The 15,608-nt window shown below is 36.2% G+C and overlaps 1 protein-coding gene across 7 annotated transcripts in view; it reads right to left on the minus strand.

Annotated features, from left to right (window-relative positions):
* YAF2 (YY1 associated factor 2) overlaps positions 1 to 15,608 on the minus strand; it is a 65,315-nt gene that overhangs the window by 37,545 nt on the left and 12,162 nt on the right. For 2 of the 7 annotated variants that reach the window (XM_029205399.1, XM_029205400.1), the window contains one exon: positions 3,992 to 4,124. The exons of 2 other annotated variants lie outside the window; for them this stretch is intronic. In XM_029205399.1, coding sequence (XP_029061232.1) covers positions 3,992 to 4,124 — 133 coding nt within the window. Of the gene's footprint in view, positions 1 to 3,798; positions 3,899 to 3,991; positions 4,125 to 15,608 lie in introns of all 7 variants that reach the window. 3 more of the 7 variants (XR_003791105.1, XR_003791106.1, XM_029205398.1) reach the window with 3 other exon arrangements.

The following is a 15,608-nucleotide window of genomic DNA, read 5'->3' on the forward strand; positions in this document are numbered from 1 at the left end:
CTGACTGCTAATATGTACATGGTTTCTTTCTGAGGTGATGAAAATATTCTAAAATTGACTGTGGTAATGATTGAACAATTCTGTAAAAATATTAAAAACCATTAAATTGTACATTTTAAATGGATAGGTGGTATGGTTTATGAACTATAGCTCAATTAAGTTGATATTTAAAAAAACTTCTTGGGGAAATTTACTATAGCTTCAACGTCTTAGTGGTTTTTAGTTCCTATGGATTTTCTTTTTCTTGTACAATTTTTGAATGATTTTTTCCCTAGGAAACAGACCATTTCACCAGGTTTTTAAAATTTATATACACATAAATTAATAGTGATTTCTTATGGTTTTAAAAATTACAATTACTATTTGTAATTATATCCCATTTTATAACTTTATTATTTGTGTCATCTGCTTCTTGGTACTTCCAGAACTTAATCAACTGAAAAGAACCAGCTTCAATTTGAATGAACATTGCTACTATTTCTATTGTTGATTACTTTCTATTTCATCAAATTCTACTTTTATTTTCATTTCTTCCTTCCTTCTTTCTTTGGTTTTACTTTTTACTTTTTTTAGTTTTTTGAGCTGTATATCCGGGTCACTTATTTTCTTTCAACCTAATACATGCATTTAAGGTTATACGTTTACCCCTAAGCACCACTTTTCTTATATCCCTCAAGTACTGATACAATGCTTTTGTTGTGATTCAGTTCTAATTATTTCATAATTTCCACTATTTTTTTTAATCCTTGAAAATTCTTAGTCATTTTTTCTTCGATATTGCTTCTCTACCATTCTCTGTATTCTCTCTTCTGAAACTCTAATTAGAGATACGCTGGAGCTTTTCAATCTATTTCTAAGGTGTCTTAGTTTTTATTTTCTATTTTTCATCTCTTTATCTCCCTGTGCTCTAGTCCTGGAAGAGTTAACCAGTTTTATCTTGAAATTAACAACTTCTATCTTTAGCTACATCTAATCTTCTATTTTGCCCAATGATTTTTTTTTAATTTATTTATTTTATTTATTTATGTTTGGCTGCATTGGGTCTTTGTTGCTGCACGTGGGCTTTCTTTCGTTGCGGCGAGCGTGGACTACTCTTAGTTGTGGTGCACGGGCTTCTCACTGCGGTGGCTTCTCTTGCTGTGGAGCACGGGCTCTAGGCGCGTGGGCTTCAGTAGTTGCAGTGCACAGGTTTAGTTGCTCTGTGGCATGTGGGATCTTCCCAGACCAGGGATCGAACCCATGTGCCCTGCACTGGCAGGCAGATTCTTAACCACTACACCACCAGGGAAGTCGCCCAATGATTATTTTATAAGTAGGTATATTTTTCATTTTCAAGATTTCAATTGGTTAATTTATATATCTACATATATTTTTTTCTTGACTGTTCTTATTCAATTATAATGGAATATGCTCTGAATAATGAAAAAGGAATAGATATACTTTTATCTAATATACTTTTAGGTGAAATGTTCTTTGAAAAGTTCTCCATTATAAAATTCTTCTTTAATGTCAAAAAAAAATACTTCTTAAGAGCTCTCTTGAATGCTGTTCTACTGAATGTTATCCCACTGTGCCTACCTGCATCAAGGCATGGAAAGAATAAGTCCTATTATTGCCATTTTAGAATTAGAGAAACTGAAGCACAATAAAGTTCTTTATAAAATACTTTCTCCCCAACTTTTGTTTGAAAAATATCAGAGCCACAGAAAAGTTGAAAGTACAATGTATACCACCATACCCTTCACCTAGATTTTAAACTGTTAAAATTTTCTAGATCTGCTCTCTCTCTCCTTTTCTCTCTCTTTACATACACATATCACCACATCCAGATACCCACACATTATTCTTCTGAATTCATCATGATATTTCACTTCTAAATATTTCAGCGCACATCTCTACAGAACAAGGGTATTCTCATACCATATCACACTAAAAACACCAGGAGACTGAAGAGTCAGCAGATTCAAATCAAACACTTAAATCATCTGACTAACTGTTCTTCATTTTGGCTTGTCTAATTAGACCTGAAGTGGTTCTCTGGTGATTATTTAGAAGTGACAATCAATCTGTCAAAAAGCATTTCCTTCCTTCAGTGACCCTGAAATCAGATTTCATTTACTGCTTCATCAGACAGGTATCTTAAATCCAAGCATTTCTGAAAAAATCAAGCAATAATCTTCTAAGATATTCCAACCTCAAAAATCAAGTATACTACTACACAGAGTCTTAAAGTGAATACAATCGAATTAACACTCTCAAAGCTATACATTCTTTTCTAATGTGCAATGGAAGTTTATAGTGTATTAAACAATTATAATTTCACTATACCAGCTTTGAAGGAAAAAAGTTGTTGTTCTTAAGAAAAAATACACAGTACAAACAGGATTGATTAGCCAAATGAACCCGTTTTATAAATGAAAAAACTGGCAAGTATACTTGTGATTCTACATAAAAACTAATTTTTCAATGGGCACGATTTAATCTCAGTCACTAATGTTAGGAAGTAAGATAACACAATAAAATCCTATCCTTGCTCTCAAAGACCATACAAGTCAGCTTAAGAGTTTTATGTCAGAAGAAATAACAATCAATACAACCTGAAGCTAATATTTAAAGCTAAACTGTGTCACACAGGTAAGAATTATACCTACAATCACAGAAATATTTAAGATCAAACTACAATCAAATAATAGCTAATAAGAGAAGTTACTATGTGCCACTAGGCACTGTTCTAAGTACATTCTAAGAATTAGTTAATTCAATCCTCATAACAATCTCATTTTTCCACTGAAGAAGCAGAAATAACAGAGATGCCAGCATAAAAGGATTTATGTAAGGGGTAGGACCTGACCTCAACCTTAAAGTATAGAGAAGAAGAATGAAAAGAGGGTCATTTCAAGAAAATGGAAAAGCACAAGCCAAAGCATAAATATGAGAAGTATCCTGGTAAGACCAAAACAAAAGTTTCAAATTGAAGAAATTAAGGCTGGATAAATAGGACGGGATTAGATTACGGGAGGCCCTAAGTACCCAGCAAATGGATGAAATTTTATAAACAGCAAGAGCACGGCACCACTACAGGTCTTTATGTGCTATAAGTGGCCTTTTAACAATGGTAACCTGGTAACAATGCAGAATGAGTGAGAGAGAAATGGGAAGCAAGGAACTCTGTCCAATTCTAACATTTACATAAATAAATGGGGTTGGTACATGAGGAATCACAGAGCTCATAGTGAACCAACTATGTCACCCCTTCACATCAATAAGCAAATCCATTATGAACAATGAAGTGGTAAGTATAATTGCAACACACCCTGAATTATTTCCAAATATACCTTCAATGAAATTAAAAGGTACATTGAAAACTAGGTCAGTAAGAAGTAAAACTATTCTTGCTGTTTAGTACTGTGCCAAAAGAATTTAACATAAGCAGAAATTTTACAGTACAAGTATCTACTTCAATAAAACAAACATCACAAATAAAGGAATTAAAATAATTCAACATATAGCTTCCTCACACTGCTTTAGAACTATTGCACTATTTATCAAAAGGTAGTAAATATATAATTTTTATAAACAGCTATTATGTAAATGTATACTTTAAAATTAGTGTCACATTTATTCATGTACCCGTTAAGCACTAGGTATTTATCATCCATACAGTAAATTCTATAATCCACATCAAACTTACAAAAAGAGGCTATCCCAAACAACTTCCTCTCTTTGTAATTAAATGAACTCCTGAAGAGAAGAAATGTGGGGAAAAAATCTTAAGTCTGTGAAAACTAGATTACTTACCAGCAACTTGAGTTATCCTATTGGGTCTTTTCCCTCACAGATCCACCTCTCTTGCCCTTCTGTCCAGCATGAGAATCTTCCTGATGGGCATCCACTGGAACTGAGGGGGCATGCAGTACAGACGCATATGTAAGAAAGTTGGGGGGAGGGGATTTGGGAGATGCTAGAGACATGCTTCAGTGTGCTTGCTTACCTTCCTGAAATTGGAAATTTCAACGGTCCCTTGGTCCTCGAGGCATTCACAATAACTTCAAAGAATGTGGATCTGTGGAGATTACCCAATAGGAGAACTCCAGTTACTGGTAAGTGATCCAGCTTTTTCTTCTCTATCAGAATAAGAAAATTATTTAAATTCATTTGAGATTATTAATACATGTAGAACTACAGGGGACAGAGTTGTAAACTCATCAGATTACTATATATGAATGCACCAAAGTAAATACAGAAACAATGTGCTAACTATGAGGTCAACAGAAACTTCTGGCATTATCAGAAACACAAGGAAAAGAAAATGATTTGAATGGTTTCATTTTAAAATCTCCAGCTGTAACAACAGCTATATTTTAATATATAAAAAATCAGCTATCAGACTATTCTATCTCACTAAAACACCACCATCATTTTTTAATATTAGTAAAGGATAATTAGTTGATCAAAATCTACCATTTCTTAACTAGCCATTGTCATTAACATTGCTTGAATTTTGGTGTAGAGGCCACCACAGTGGATTAACAATCTGTAAGACTTCAGATAAAAAGCATCAATGCAATTCCCATTCATCAGTCAATAAGTCTTTAAAATAACCATTTGTCACCTACAACAAACCAACCACATACACATGTCCACAAAAAAAAAAAAAAGGTATGCCAGGCTACTGATAAACAATGATGCTGATTTTAATGTAAATAATTGTACAAAGTAGTACAGTAACATTTTTGATTAACTGTTATATTTTTTATTTTTATAGCAATAAATTATTTTATTTTACTTAATTTTTTTCCATTTCATTTATTTTTTTTACATCTTTACTGGAGTATAGTTGCTTTACAATGTTGCGTTAATTTCTGCTGTATAACAAAGTGAATCATTTATACGTATACATATATCCCCATATCCCCTCCCTCTTCCATCTCCCTCCTACCCTCCCTATCCCACCCCTCTAGGTGGTCACAAACCACCGAGCTGATCTCCCTGTGCTTATGCAGCTGCTTCCCACTAGCTATCTATGTTACATTTGGTAATGTATATATGTCAATGCTACTCTCTCACCTCCTCCCAGCTTCCCCTTCCCACCCGCCCCCCATGTTATACTTTTTAAATTGGACCTGTCATTGAAAAACAAAAAACTATTCCTAACAGAAGAAAGTCTCCTCAACAGAACTTTATTTCAGGTTCACATGAAGACTGCCTTTACCTTTAACTCAATACATATTAATCAGGTACATGTTCATTTTAATGTGCTAGAGCAGTGATGACTTCAAACACTAGCTCTTACTGAAGATACAGATACGTTTCAGTTATAGTCTTCCCTGCTACCATTATGCTCCTATTTAATAATTATCCCCTACCTTCAAGAAACATATGGTTTCATGGTTCTTCGTTCTATGGAAAAAATTAAAGATAATGTATAGCTTTTCCTTTGTTTTAAGAGTAAACAGGATAAAATTGGGTATAAAATCATTACTCAACAAAAAACAAACTGAAAATGTAATTCTAATGAAAATCTTAAGTGTCAATCTTGTTATAAGGTAGTATTTGTATTTGGTAAAGGTTGACAGCACCATGTCAACCGATTTTTCCTAGATTCCCACTTAAAAATACAAATTGTCTCAGATAAATTATATACATTTTTATATAAATCTGAGTTTTAAAAAATAACAATAATTAATGCATTAGCTTTTTTTTGGGATGAATTAGGATCCTTTGCTTTTATTTTTCCTTTCACTTTTTTTTTTAACATCTTTTTGGGAGTGTAATTGCTTCACATTGTGTTAGTTGCTGCTGTATAACAAAGTGAATCAGCTACACATATACATATATCCCCATATCCCCTCCCTCTTGTGTCTCCTTCTCACCCTCCCTACCCCATCCCTCTAGGTGGTCACAAAGCACCCAGCTGATCTCCCTGTGTTATGCGGCTGCTTCCCATTAGCTATCTATTTTACATTTGGCAGTGTATATATGTCAATGCCACTCTCTCACTTCATCCCAGCTTACCCTTCCCCCTCCCCATGTCCTCAAGTCCATTCTCTATGTCTGCATCTTTGTTCCTGTCCTGCCCCTAGGTTCTTCAGAACCTTTTTTATTTTAGATTCCATATGGGTTAGCATACGGTATTTGTCTTTTTCTTTCTGACTTACTTCACTCTGTATGACAGACTCTAGGTCCATCCACCTCACTACAAATAACTCAATTTTGTTTTTCTTATGGCTGAGTAATATTCCATTGTATATATGTGCCACATCTTCTTTATCCATTCATCTGTCAGTGGACACTTAGGTTGCTTCCATGTCCTGGCTATTGTAAATGGTGCTGCAATGAACATTGTGGTACATGTCTCTTTTTGAATTATGGTTTTCTCAGGGTATATGCCCAGTAGTGAGATTGCTGGGTCATATGGTAGTTCTATTTTTAGTTTTTTAAGGAACCTCCATACCATTCCCCATAATGGCTGTATCAGTTTACATTCCCACCAACAGTGCAAGAGGGTTCCCTATTCTCCACACCCTCTCCAGCATTTATTGTTTGTAGATTTTTTGATGGTGGCCATTCTGACCGGTGTGAGGTGATACCTCATTGTAGTTTTGATTTGCATTTCTCTAATGATTAGTGATGTTGAGCATCCTTTTATGTGTTTGTTGGCAATCTGTATATCTTCTTTGGAGAAATGTCTATTTAGGTCTTCTTCCCATTTCTGGATTGGGTCGTTTGTTCTTTTGACATTGAGCTGCATGAGCTGCTTAATGCATTAGCTTTCAAATGACCCACTCAGGCAAACAGGGGCACTACACAGAACTCAATTTCTAACTGTAATACAGAGATAAACGCCAAAAGGGCCATCTAGTTAACTAGATTCCTAGTTAACATCTGTTCCCTGAAAAGTAAGCAAGTACATGGCATGAAGGTTCTACGTGTTTGGATTGATGCAACAGATACAGGAGAATAATCCAAATATTTTATCCTTATGGTATAAGCTAGTATAAAAGTTGTCATTAAGAACTAAATGATAATTTCCAATTTTAATTTATAGTAACACATGCAGTCTCCATTTAGACTCAGATCTTATGAACTGAAAATAAAATCAAGCGCATTTTTAAAAATAATTTGAGAATCAAAATATATTGAAAATATTTTAAGGTAACCAAAAGGTTCACTTAAGAGACCAGTATTCAAAGCTGTTTGTTGTTGTTATCATAGCATAAGCTCAACTAAGATGGATTTTATCAGAACAGCTGAGAAAAGAAATTCCAGAAATTAGGATACTCTATTCAAAAGTATCCTCTGTAAGCTCTAATAATTGTAACGCCCATCCACAAAAAGGTACTCCTTAGTAATCAAGAACCTAATCAAGTGTTTCACTAATGAGAATCTACTGCATAAAATCAATTTCAACTTTTGAAAGAACTGTTCAGAAAAAAAGTTATTTAGCTAACTTTCACTTCCACTACTACCCATTAGTTTAGACATTATATTTTGGCCAGAAGCAACTTAAATTACAACTGGTTTTGTGATTCCAAGTACATTATTTTCTAACTTTCAATTAAGATTTAAAATTCTAATGTAAGGTATTATAGCTGTGGAAAGTTGTTCGTGGTAAATCCTGGACTTGAAATGCTTTAGCAGTGTAATAAAATTCAACATTATACATATATTCACACATATTTCAGTGACATTATTGATGGTTCATAAATATGGGGGGATGTGTGTACCTCAGTTAACCAAAATAAGGTCAAAAGTGAATTATACACTTACTTACTAATGTTATTTACAGAAACTGTCATCCTTTTTTGCTCCTTAAACAGCTCATCAGATAATCCGTTTCTTAATTAAATTTTCCTTTCCTTCAGCCTTATCCACTACTTAGCTCTACATAAACCCATAAAGAAACAAACAAAAAGAGTACTATTTTCTTAACATAAATTAACCTAAAATCAAGATGGAAAAAACTGTATTTATCTGTAAAATAGGGTAACAGCAGAACCTACTTCACAGAGCAATTGTGAGGATTAAGTTAATAAAAATATAAGTAATGCATTTAAAAACCATGCCTGGAATCTAACCATATATCAAATTGTAACATAACCACCCAGAAATTGAATTATTTTCAAATGATTTTATATATCTTTAAAGAACTATTAAAAAATTCTAAGTTTAGAGATTTAGTGTTTGTATTAATTTTGGTACAGTTGGCTCTCTTTATCCAGGGGTTCTGCATCCACAGATTCAACCAACCATACATCAAAAATATTCGGAAAAAAAATTCTACAAAGTTCCAAAAAGCAAAACATGCTAACAACTATTTACATAGCACTTATATTGTATTAGGAATTATAAGTAACCCAGAGATGATTTAAAGTATATGGGAGGATGTATGCAGGTTTATGTTTAACTCCTACACCATTTTAGTAAGGGACTTGAGCATCTTCAGATTTTGGTAACCAAGAGGTCCCAGAACCAATCCTCCATAGATTCCAAGGGATGACTGTACTATTATTTTGAGACTATATTCTTTATATTGCAAGATAAAGAAAATAAGTAATTTATGGTATTGATTAGGAATCACGATGTGCAACATGAAAGAGATACAAGAACACATGAATATTAAAAGTGCAAATACCACTTATACAAAAATACATATAATTTGGAAATAGTTAAGAAACATTCTAGACAGTAGTTACTAAGTAAATCACTATCATTATCCTACCAATATATAAATTATATCTGCTAATATTACAAAATCAGTCATTCCATTAGATTTACTAGTAAAGAAAGCTCCTCAGACCGTTAAAGTTGCCAGAAACATTTACACAAATCATTTTCAATGTTCCAATACCTGATTTTTATTTATAAGCTAGAATTTTAGAACTGCAACTGCTGACAAATTCTAAAAGTATGAGAAAAATAGTACATATTCATGTTCTTGACTGACATTAGACAGTAAAGATACTAATATTCAATCTGTTCAGAAATGCTGAAGTGGAGGGATGCTAGCAGGTAAGCTCTAGGTCCCTAGAACCACTGCTCTGGACAGAACAGCTCTCCATTTATCTATTTTATATTTTGGGTTTCCTCCATAAGCTTCCCTTTCAGGAAAGAATTCTGCAACCACCACAAAAAGTTTTAAACTTTACAGGACCGTGTGATGAGCAGCCTTTTAAGATGGTCCACAATGATCCCACCTCCTGATATGCACGCCCTTCTGTATAATCTCCTCCCTGAGTATGGGCTGGATTTAGTGACTCACTTCTAAGGAACAGAATTTGGCAGAAGTAATGGATGTCACTCCCAAAATTAGGTTATAAAAAGACAGTGGCTCCCGTTTTGGTGACTTTCACCCAGATATCTTGCTTTGGGGTAAGCAAGCTGCCATGTTGTGAGCAGCCCCATGGACAGGCCCACATGACCAATAAATTAATGTATCTGGCCAACAACCAGAGTCCTGAGGCCTGCCAACAGCTGGAAGCAGGTATTCTAAGGCCTGCTGACAACCCTGAGTGAGCTTAGATGTGGATCCTCCCTCAGTTGAGCCTGAGAGATCCTGAGCCAGAACCACCTGCTAAACGGCTTCTGAATTCTTTTTTTTTTTTTTGCGGCACGCGGGCCTCTCACTGTTGTGGCCTCTCCCGTTGAGGAGCACAGGCTCCGGACGCGCAGGCTCAGCGGCCATGGCTCACGGGCCCAACTGCTCCGCGGCACGTGGGATCCTCCCAGACCGGGGCACGAACCTGTGTCCCCTGCATCGGCAGGCGGACTCTCAACCACTGCGCCACCAGGGAAGCCCCGGCTTCTGAATTCTTGACAAGGAAGGAAAGAAGCAAGAAAGGAAGGAAGGGAGAGAGGGAGGGAGGGAGAGAAGATAATAAATGCTGATTGTTTTTGGCCACTGAGTTTTGTGGTAACTTGTTATAAAGCAACAGGTAACTAATATGGAAAGCATTACAAAGTAATTAGTATTAAGCTAAAAGTTGCAAAGTGACTATTAATTAGGTTCCTAAAAAGGAACTCACAGAAAATATGAGTTAATGAGCGGGGGCCCAATTTGGAATTTGGTTCTTGGTTTTTAGGTCCAAAAATTCAATCTAAAGCTAAAGCAGGTAAGACTCAACTGAACTATACCAACCAACCTCCTCAAACTGATTAATAAACCACACACCACCTTCCAGGGCATTTCCTTCCCAACAAATCTGGACGGAACCAAAGCATTACAAAGAATTGCATAATGCACACAGTCTAAGTGTGCAGCAGCCCTGAAAATTGGTTGTTGTGTCTACAAGCTAGTTTTTTTAACTGAAATTTTTTAAAGTTTAAGATGCAGTTAACTTTAAATATAAAGAAGCCTACATTACTACAACTCCAGAATAAAGCACCATTCTAGCAACCGCCAAATAACATCTCTCACTTCCTACCACCTCCTGTACTATGCTAAACACTAACCAGTTGGCTGTGTGGCTTTTCTTTTTATATTATTTTATGCTCTAGTCATTCTTCCTAAGGATACCTTAATCACATTAATTGATCTTCAACAATATTTTGATCTCCCTAATTTGACAAATACCCTAGTCCCATAATTAAGCACCACATTTTATAAACCATATCTTAAAATGGGATACTTCTGTAGAAAAGTAATATCCTCTATTCTTAATAGTTTCTAGTTCAAGGAAACATTTTCCTGATCCTAGTCCAAAATGTGAGCAGCATTAGTCCTTCATTAGCTAATTATAGTTAGTATCCAAGTTAAAGATTGGTTGGCCAAAAGGTTCGTTCGGTTTTTTCCGTAAGATGGCTCTAGCAGCACTTAGTTGTGTTTAACTTCATTCGAAACAATTTTGTTAGACTGTATGTGACAGCTGTCATATCAGCGTGCATTTTTAAAAAAGACTTATCAAATTGGTGAATTTCTGTGTAGCCAATTTTTTTTTTTTTTTTTTTTGTGGTACGCGGGCCTCTCACCGCCGTGGCCTCTCCCGCTGCGGAGCACAGGCTCCGGACGCGCAGACTCAGCGGTCATGGCTCACGGGCCCAGCCGCCCCGCGGCACGTGGGTGCCTCCCGGACCGGGGCACAAACCCGCGTCCCCCGCATCGGCAGGCGGACTCTCAACCACTGCGCCACCAGGGAAGCCCCTGTGTAGCCATTTTAATACTGAAGATGGAAGAAAATAAGCAACATTTTCGGCATATTATGTTTTATTATTTCAAGAAAGGTAAAAACGCAACTGAAACACACAAAAAAGATTTGTGCAGTTTTCTGAAGTTTCATGCTGGAGATTTCTCACTGGACAATGCTCCACGGTCAGGTAGACCAGTTGAAGTTGATCAAATCGAGACATTAATTGAGAACAATCAACGATATACCACGCGGGAAATAGCCAACATACTCAAAATATCCAAATTAAGCACCGAAAAACATTTGCACCAGCTTGGTTATGTTAATCGTTTTGATGTTTGGGTTCCACGTAAGTTAAGTGAAAAAAACCTTCCTGACCGTATTTCCACGAGATTCTCTACTGAAACATAATGAAAACATTCCGTTTTGAAAACAAATTGTGACAGGCAATGAAAAGTGGATACTGTACAATAATGTGGAACAGAAGAGATTGTGGGGCAAGCGAAATGAACCACCACCAACCACACCAAAGGCCGGTCTTCATCCAAAGAAAGTGATGTTGTGTATATGGTGGGATTGGAAGGGAGTCCTCTAATATGAGCTCCTTCTGGAAAACCAAACAATTAATTCCAACAAGTACTGCTCCCAATTAGACCAAGTGAAAGCAGCACTCGACAAAAAGCGTCTGATATTAGTCAACAGAAAACGCATAACCTTCCATCAGGATAACACAAGACTGTGTGTTTCTTTGACGACCAGGCAAAAACTGTTACAGCTTGGCTGAGAAGTTCTGATTCATCCGCCGTATTCACCAGACATGGCACCTTCAGATTTCCGTTTATTTCAGTCTTTACAAAATTCTCTTAATGGACAAAATTTCAATTCCCTGGAAGACTGTAAAAGGCACCTGGAACAGTTCTTTGCTCAAAAAGATAAAAAGTTTTGGGAAGACAGAATTACGAAGTTGCCTGAAAAATGGCAGAAGGTAGTGGAACAAAAGGGTGAATATGTTGTTCAATAAAGTTCTTGGTAAAAATGAAAAACATGTCTTTTATTTTTACTTAAAAACCAAATGCACTTTTTGGCCAACCCAATACACAAAAATAACAGCTAACAATACTCTGAATGTCAACAATTATGTCAACACGATAAGGAAATCAATCTTTTACTTTGCAGTTTCAAATTCTTTTTCTCACCTTTTCTGACCATAATATTAAAATTAATCTAATGAGATTCTAAGCCCTGTATTAATTTTCAAATCAATTCTTAATAACTATCTCTAAAACATAAGTGCATATTCTTGATGTAAAACAGTTATTTATTTTTAAATAAATTTATTTATTTTATTTTTATTTTGGCTGCACTGGATCTATGTTGCTGCACGTGGGCTTTCTCTAGTTGCGGCAAGCGGGGGCTACTCTTCATTGCATTGCGTGGGCTTCTATCGCGGTGGCTTCTCTTGTTGCAGAGCACAGGCTCTAGGCATGCGGGCTTCAGTAGGTGTGACTTGCGGGCTCTAGAGCACAGGCTCAGTAGTTGTGGCGCACAGGCTTAGTTACTCCGTGGCATGTGGGATCTTCCCGGACCAGGGCTCAAACTCATGTCCCCTGCACTGGCAGGCAGATTCTTAACCACTGCGCCACCAGGGAAGTCCTGTAAAACTGATTTATAAAACAATGGCAAATTTTTCTAATATAACAAGTTTCAAATAGTCTGATGTCAACAGTAATAGTGCAACCTACTGACTATATTCTAAATAATAACTTTGTTATTCAGCACTCATAAAATCTGAATTATGGATATTAAGTTAAATGAACTTATACTTCTCAAAAGAGATAACCCACAAGTGGGCTTATTAGAGCTTGTCTAGCATGGCATTAAAAGGTCACAAAATTATTTTTTGCCTTAAGAAAAATCTGAATCATGGGCCTTCCCTGGTGGTGCAGTGGTTGAGAGTCCGCCTGCCGATGCAGGGGACACGGGTTGGTGCCCCGGTCTGGGAAGATCCCACATGCTGGGCCTGTGAGCCATGGCCGCTGAGCCTGCACGTCCAAGAGCCTGAGAGACCACAAGAGTGAGAAGCCCGCGTACCGCAAAAAAAAAAAAAACATGGATCACATCAAATCCCATATACTCCACAATGACTACCACTTTACAGACCAAATATACTGTACAGTTTTATGAAAAGTGCTGTGATTTGCTTGGTTAGCTGACCTAATGCTAGGATTCATTCCTTCTAAAAACAGAAGATAAGGACTTCTTCGAACTATACATGCTCCCTCACAATTAACTATGTAGTTTTCCAAGAAAGCGGTCCAAGTTGTTGTACTTACCACTTAAAAAATTCTTGATACCAACATGGACCCAATTTTTTAAATTAATTTTATTAATTTCTATAACCAGGAGTTACCTGTAAAAGTAGAGGCTTGGTGATATTTAGATAAGAATGCTCTAGATCATTAGAGCACTCTTCCTTGAAACAAGTTAGTTAGTAACATAATTTTACTCATCTCCTGACCTACCATTATTAATCTCCTTTATTAGATATAATTTAGAACTGTTGTAACTACCATGGAAAGCTTAGTGCAAGCACTATGCAGGATTATAATCTTGTTACAATTTAAATGTTAATGCAACACTTGTTAAAATAAACATTACACAGAATGCAAAGGAAAAAATTAAGATTCTGATGAAAGTAAAAGCCATTTGCCATGGCCAACCACATCCCCTCCTTTTGAAAATATTCTCTTCCCTCTATTCCCATAACATTACACTCTCCTGGGCTTCTCACTCCCTCCTTAATTTTTCTTTCTCCTCTATTTCTTTCTTCATCTTTGTAGGATTCTCTTCTTCCACCACCACAAGGAAGTGATGATGTTTCTCAAGTTTCTGTCCTGGATTCTCTTTTCTCATGCTGTTCTATCTATTCTCTCCTTGATCTGTCTTGATCTGTCTCACTCCCATGGCTTCAATTTGGTCATGTATGCTGATGACTAACAAACATGTATTTATAGCCCTGATCTCCTTCCTAAGCTTAAGCCCCACATATCCAACTGCCTCATAAATCCCCCTTCTCAGATTTCTCTCAGATGCTTGAAATTCAACAAACCTAAAAGTGAACCACTACCTTCCCCAAAACCTGTCCTTCCTCTTGTTTCCGGTCAGTGACAAGTACCACCATTTACCTAGCTGCATAATTAAGCCAGAATCCTGGGATTTATCCTTGATTCTTCCCTCTCTAAAACCCAAATTCCTATCTCTCACAACCATATCCAACCATCCATCAAGTCCTATACATTTTCTACTAAACATATCTAGAATCCATTCACTTCTCTCTCCTACTGGCATTATCCTTGTTTGGGCCACTACTGTCTCTTGCCTAGACTACTGCAACAGCTTCCACCAAATAGTTTCTCTACCGCTAGTTAAGATTCAACACAATAATCACAACTTAGAATAAAATGCTACTTGCTGTGGTTTCAACTATGTATTGTGTCAATGACAAAAGAAAACATTTTTTAAACTGCTGAAAAAATTGAGTATGAAGGTAATTTAGGTTGACACAAGTTCTTTTATGAAGTAAATGGGCATAATTAGACATACTCTACCCAACTCACAGGCCCATGAAATGAAATGAAATGAAATGAAATGATGTAAATGTTCCTTAAAAACAAGTGGAAAACAGTTTAAAGCAACAACAGAATCAGATAAATGATAAAGAGACTTTGCAGTTCGGTTAAGCATTGTCAGTACCTAGGCAAGACACAATGACAGACACTGGGATTTTTTATTAATATCATTTACAATTATTACCATTATTATTAACTAAAAACTATGTTAAGTTCCTTACATCATTTATCACATTATCATCACCACAAAGCCCTATGGTTAGATGACCATACATGGCATGGTGGGGATTTAAACTAAAATGTGATTCTGGACCGGTCGCACTACTCTCAAGGAGATTACAGTTCAGGGAAGGAGAGAGAAACAAAATGAAATATTTTCAATACACTGTGTAAACATAATCATCACATTTTGCACAGAATGCTTTACGAGTAATTGAAAGGGCATTAATTCTGGCCTATGGATAAAGAAATGCTTCTTGAGAGAGATGATGCCTTGAGCAATCATAAAGAATAAGAAAGAAACTGTGGAGGATAAGAGAGTACAAAGCAGAGGAAATAATATAAACAAGACACTGTGGCCTAAAAAAGACCATGACCGTGCCGTCTGACCATCCAACCTTGAAAGCAGACTTACTCTTCAACTCTGACAAATAGTTAAAAAAAAAACAAAAAAACGCTGCTTTTAACTATTCAATTCTTAAGTCTATATACACTGCTTACCACTATTACACTACCAAAGTACTTTCTAGATGTAAAAACTTTTACTGGTAAGGCCCAAATGTTTATGTGACAGTACACATCAGCTTAACACACACACACACACACACACACACACACACACACACACACACACACA

This window comes from Monodon monoceros, unplaced genomic scaffold (genome assembly GCF_005190385.1).
Source record: "Monodon monoceros isolate NGI ecotype Baffin Bay Population unplaced genomic scaffold, NGI_Narwhal_1 Super_Scaffold_6, whole genome shotgun sequence".
Classification (NCBI taxonomy): Eukaryota; Metazoa; Chordata; class Mammalia; order Artiodactyla; family Monodontidae; genus Monodon; species Monodon monoceros.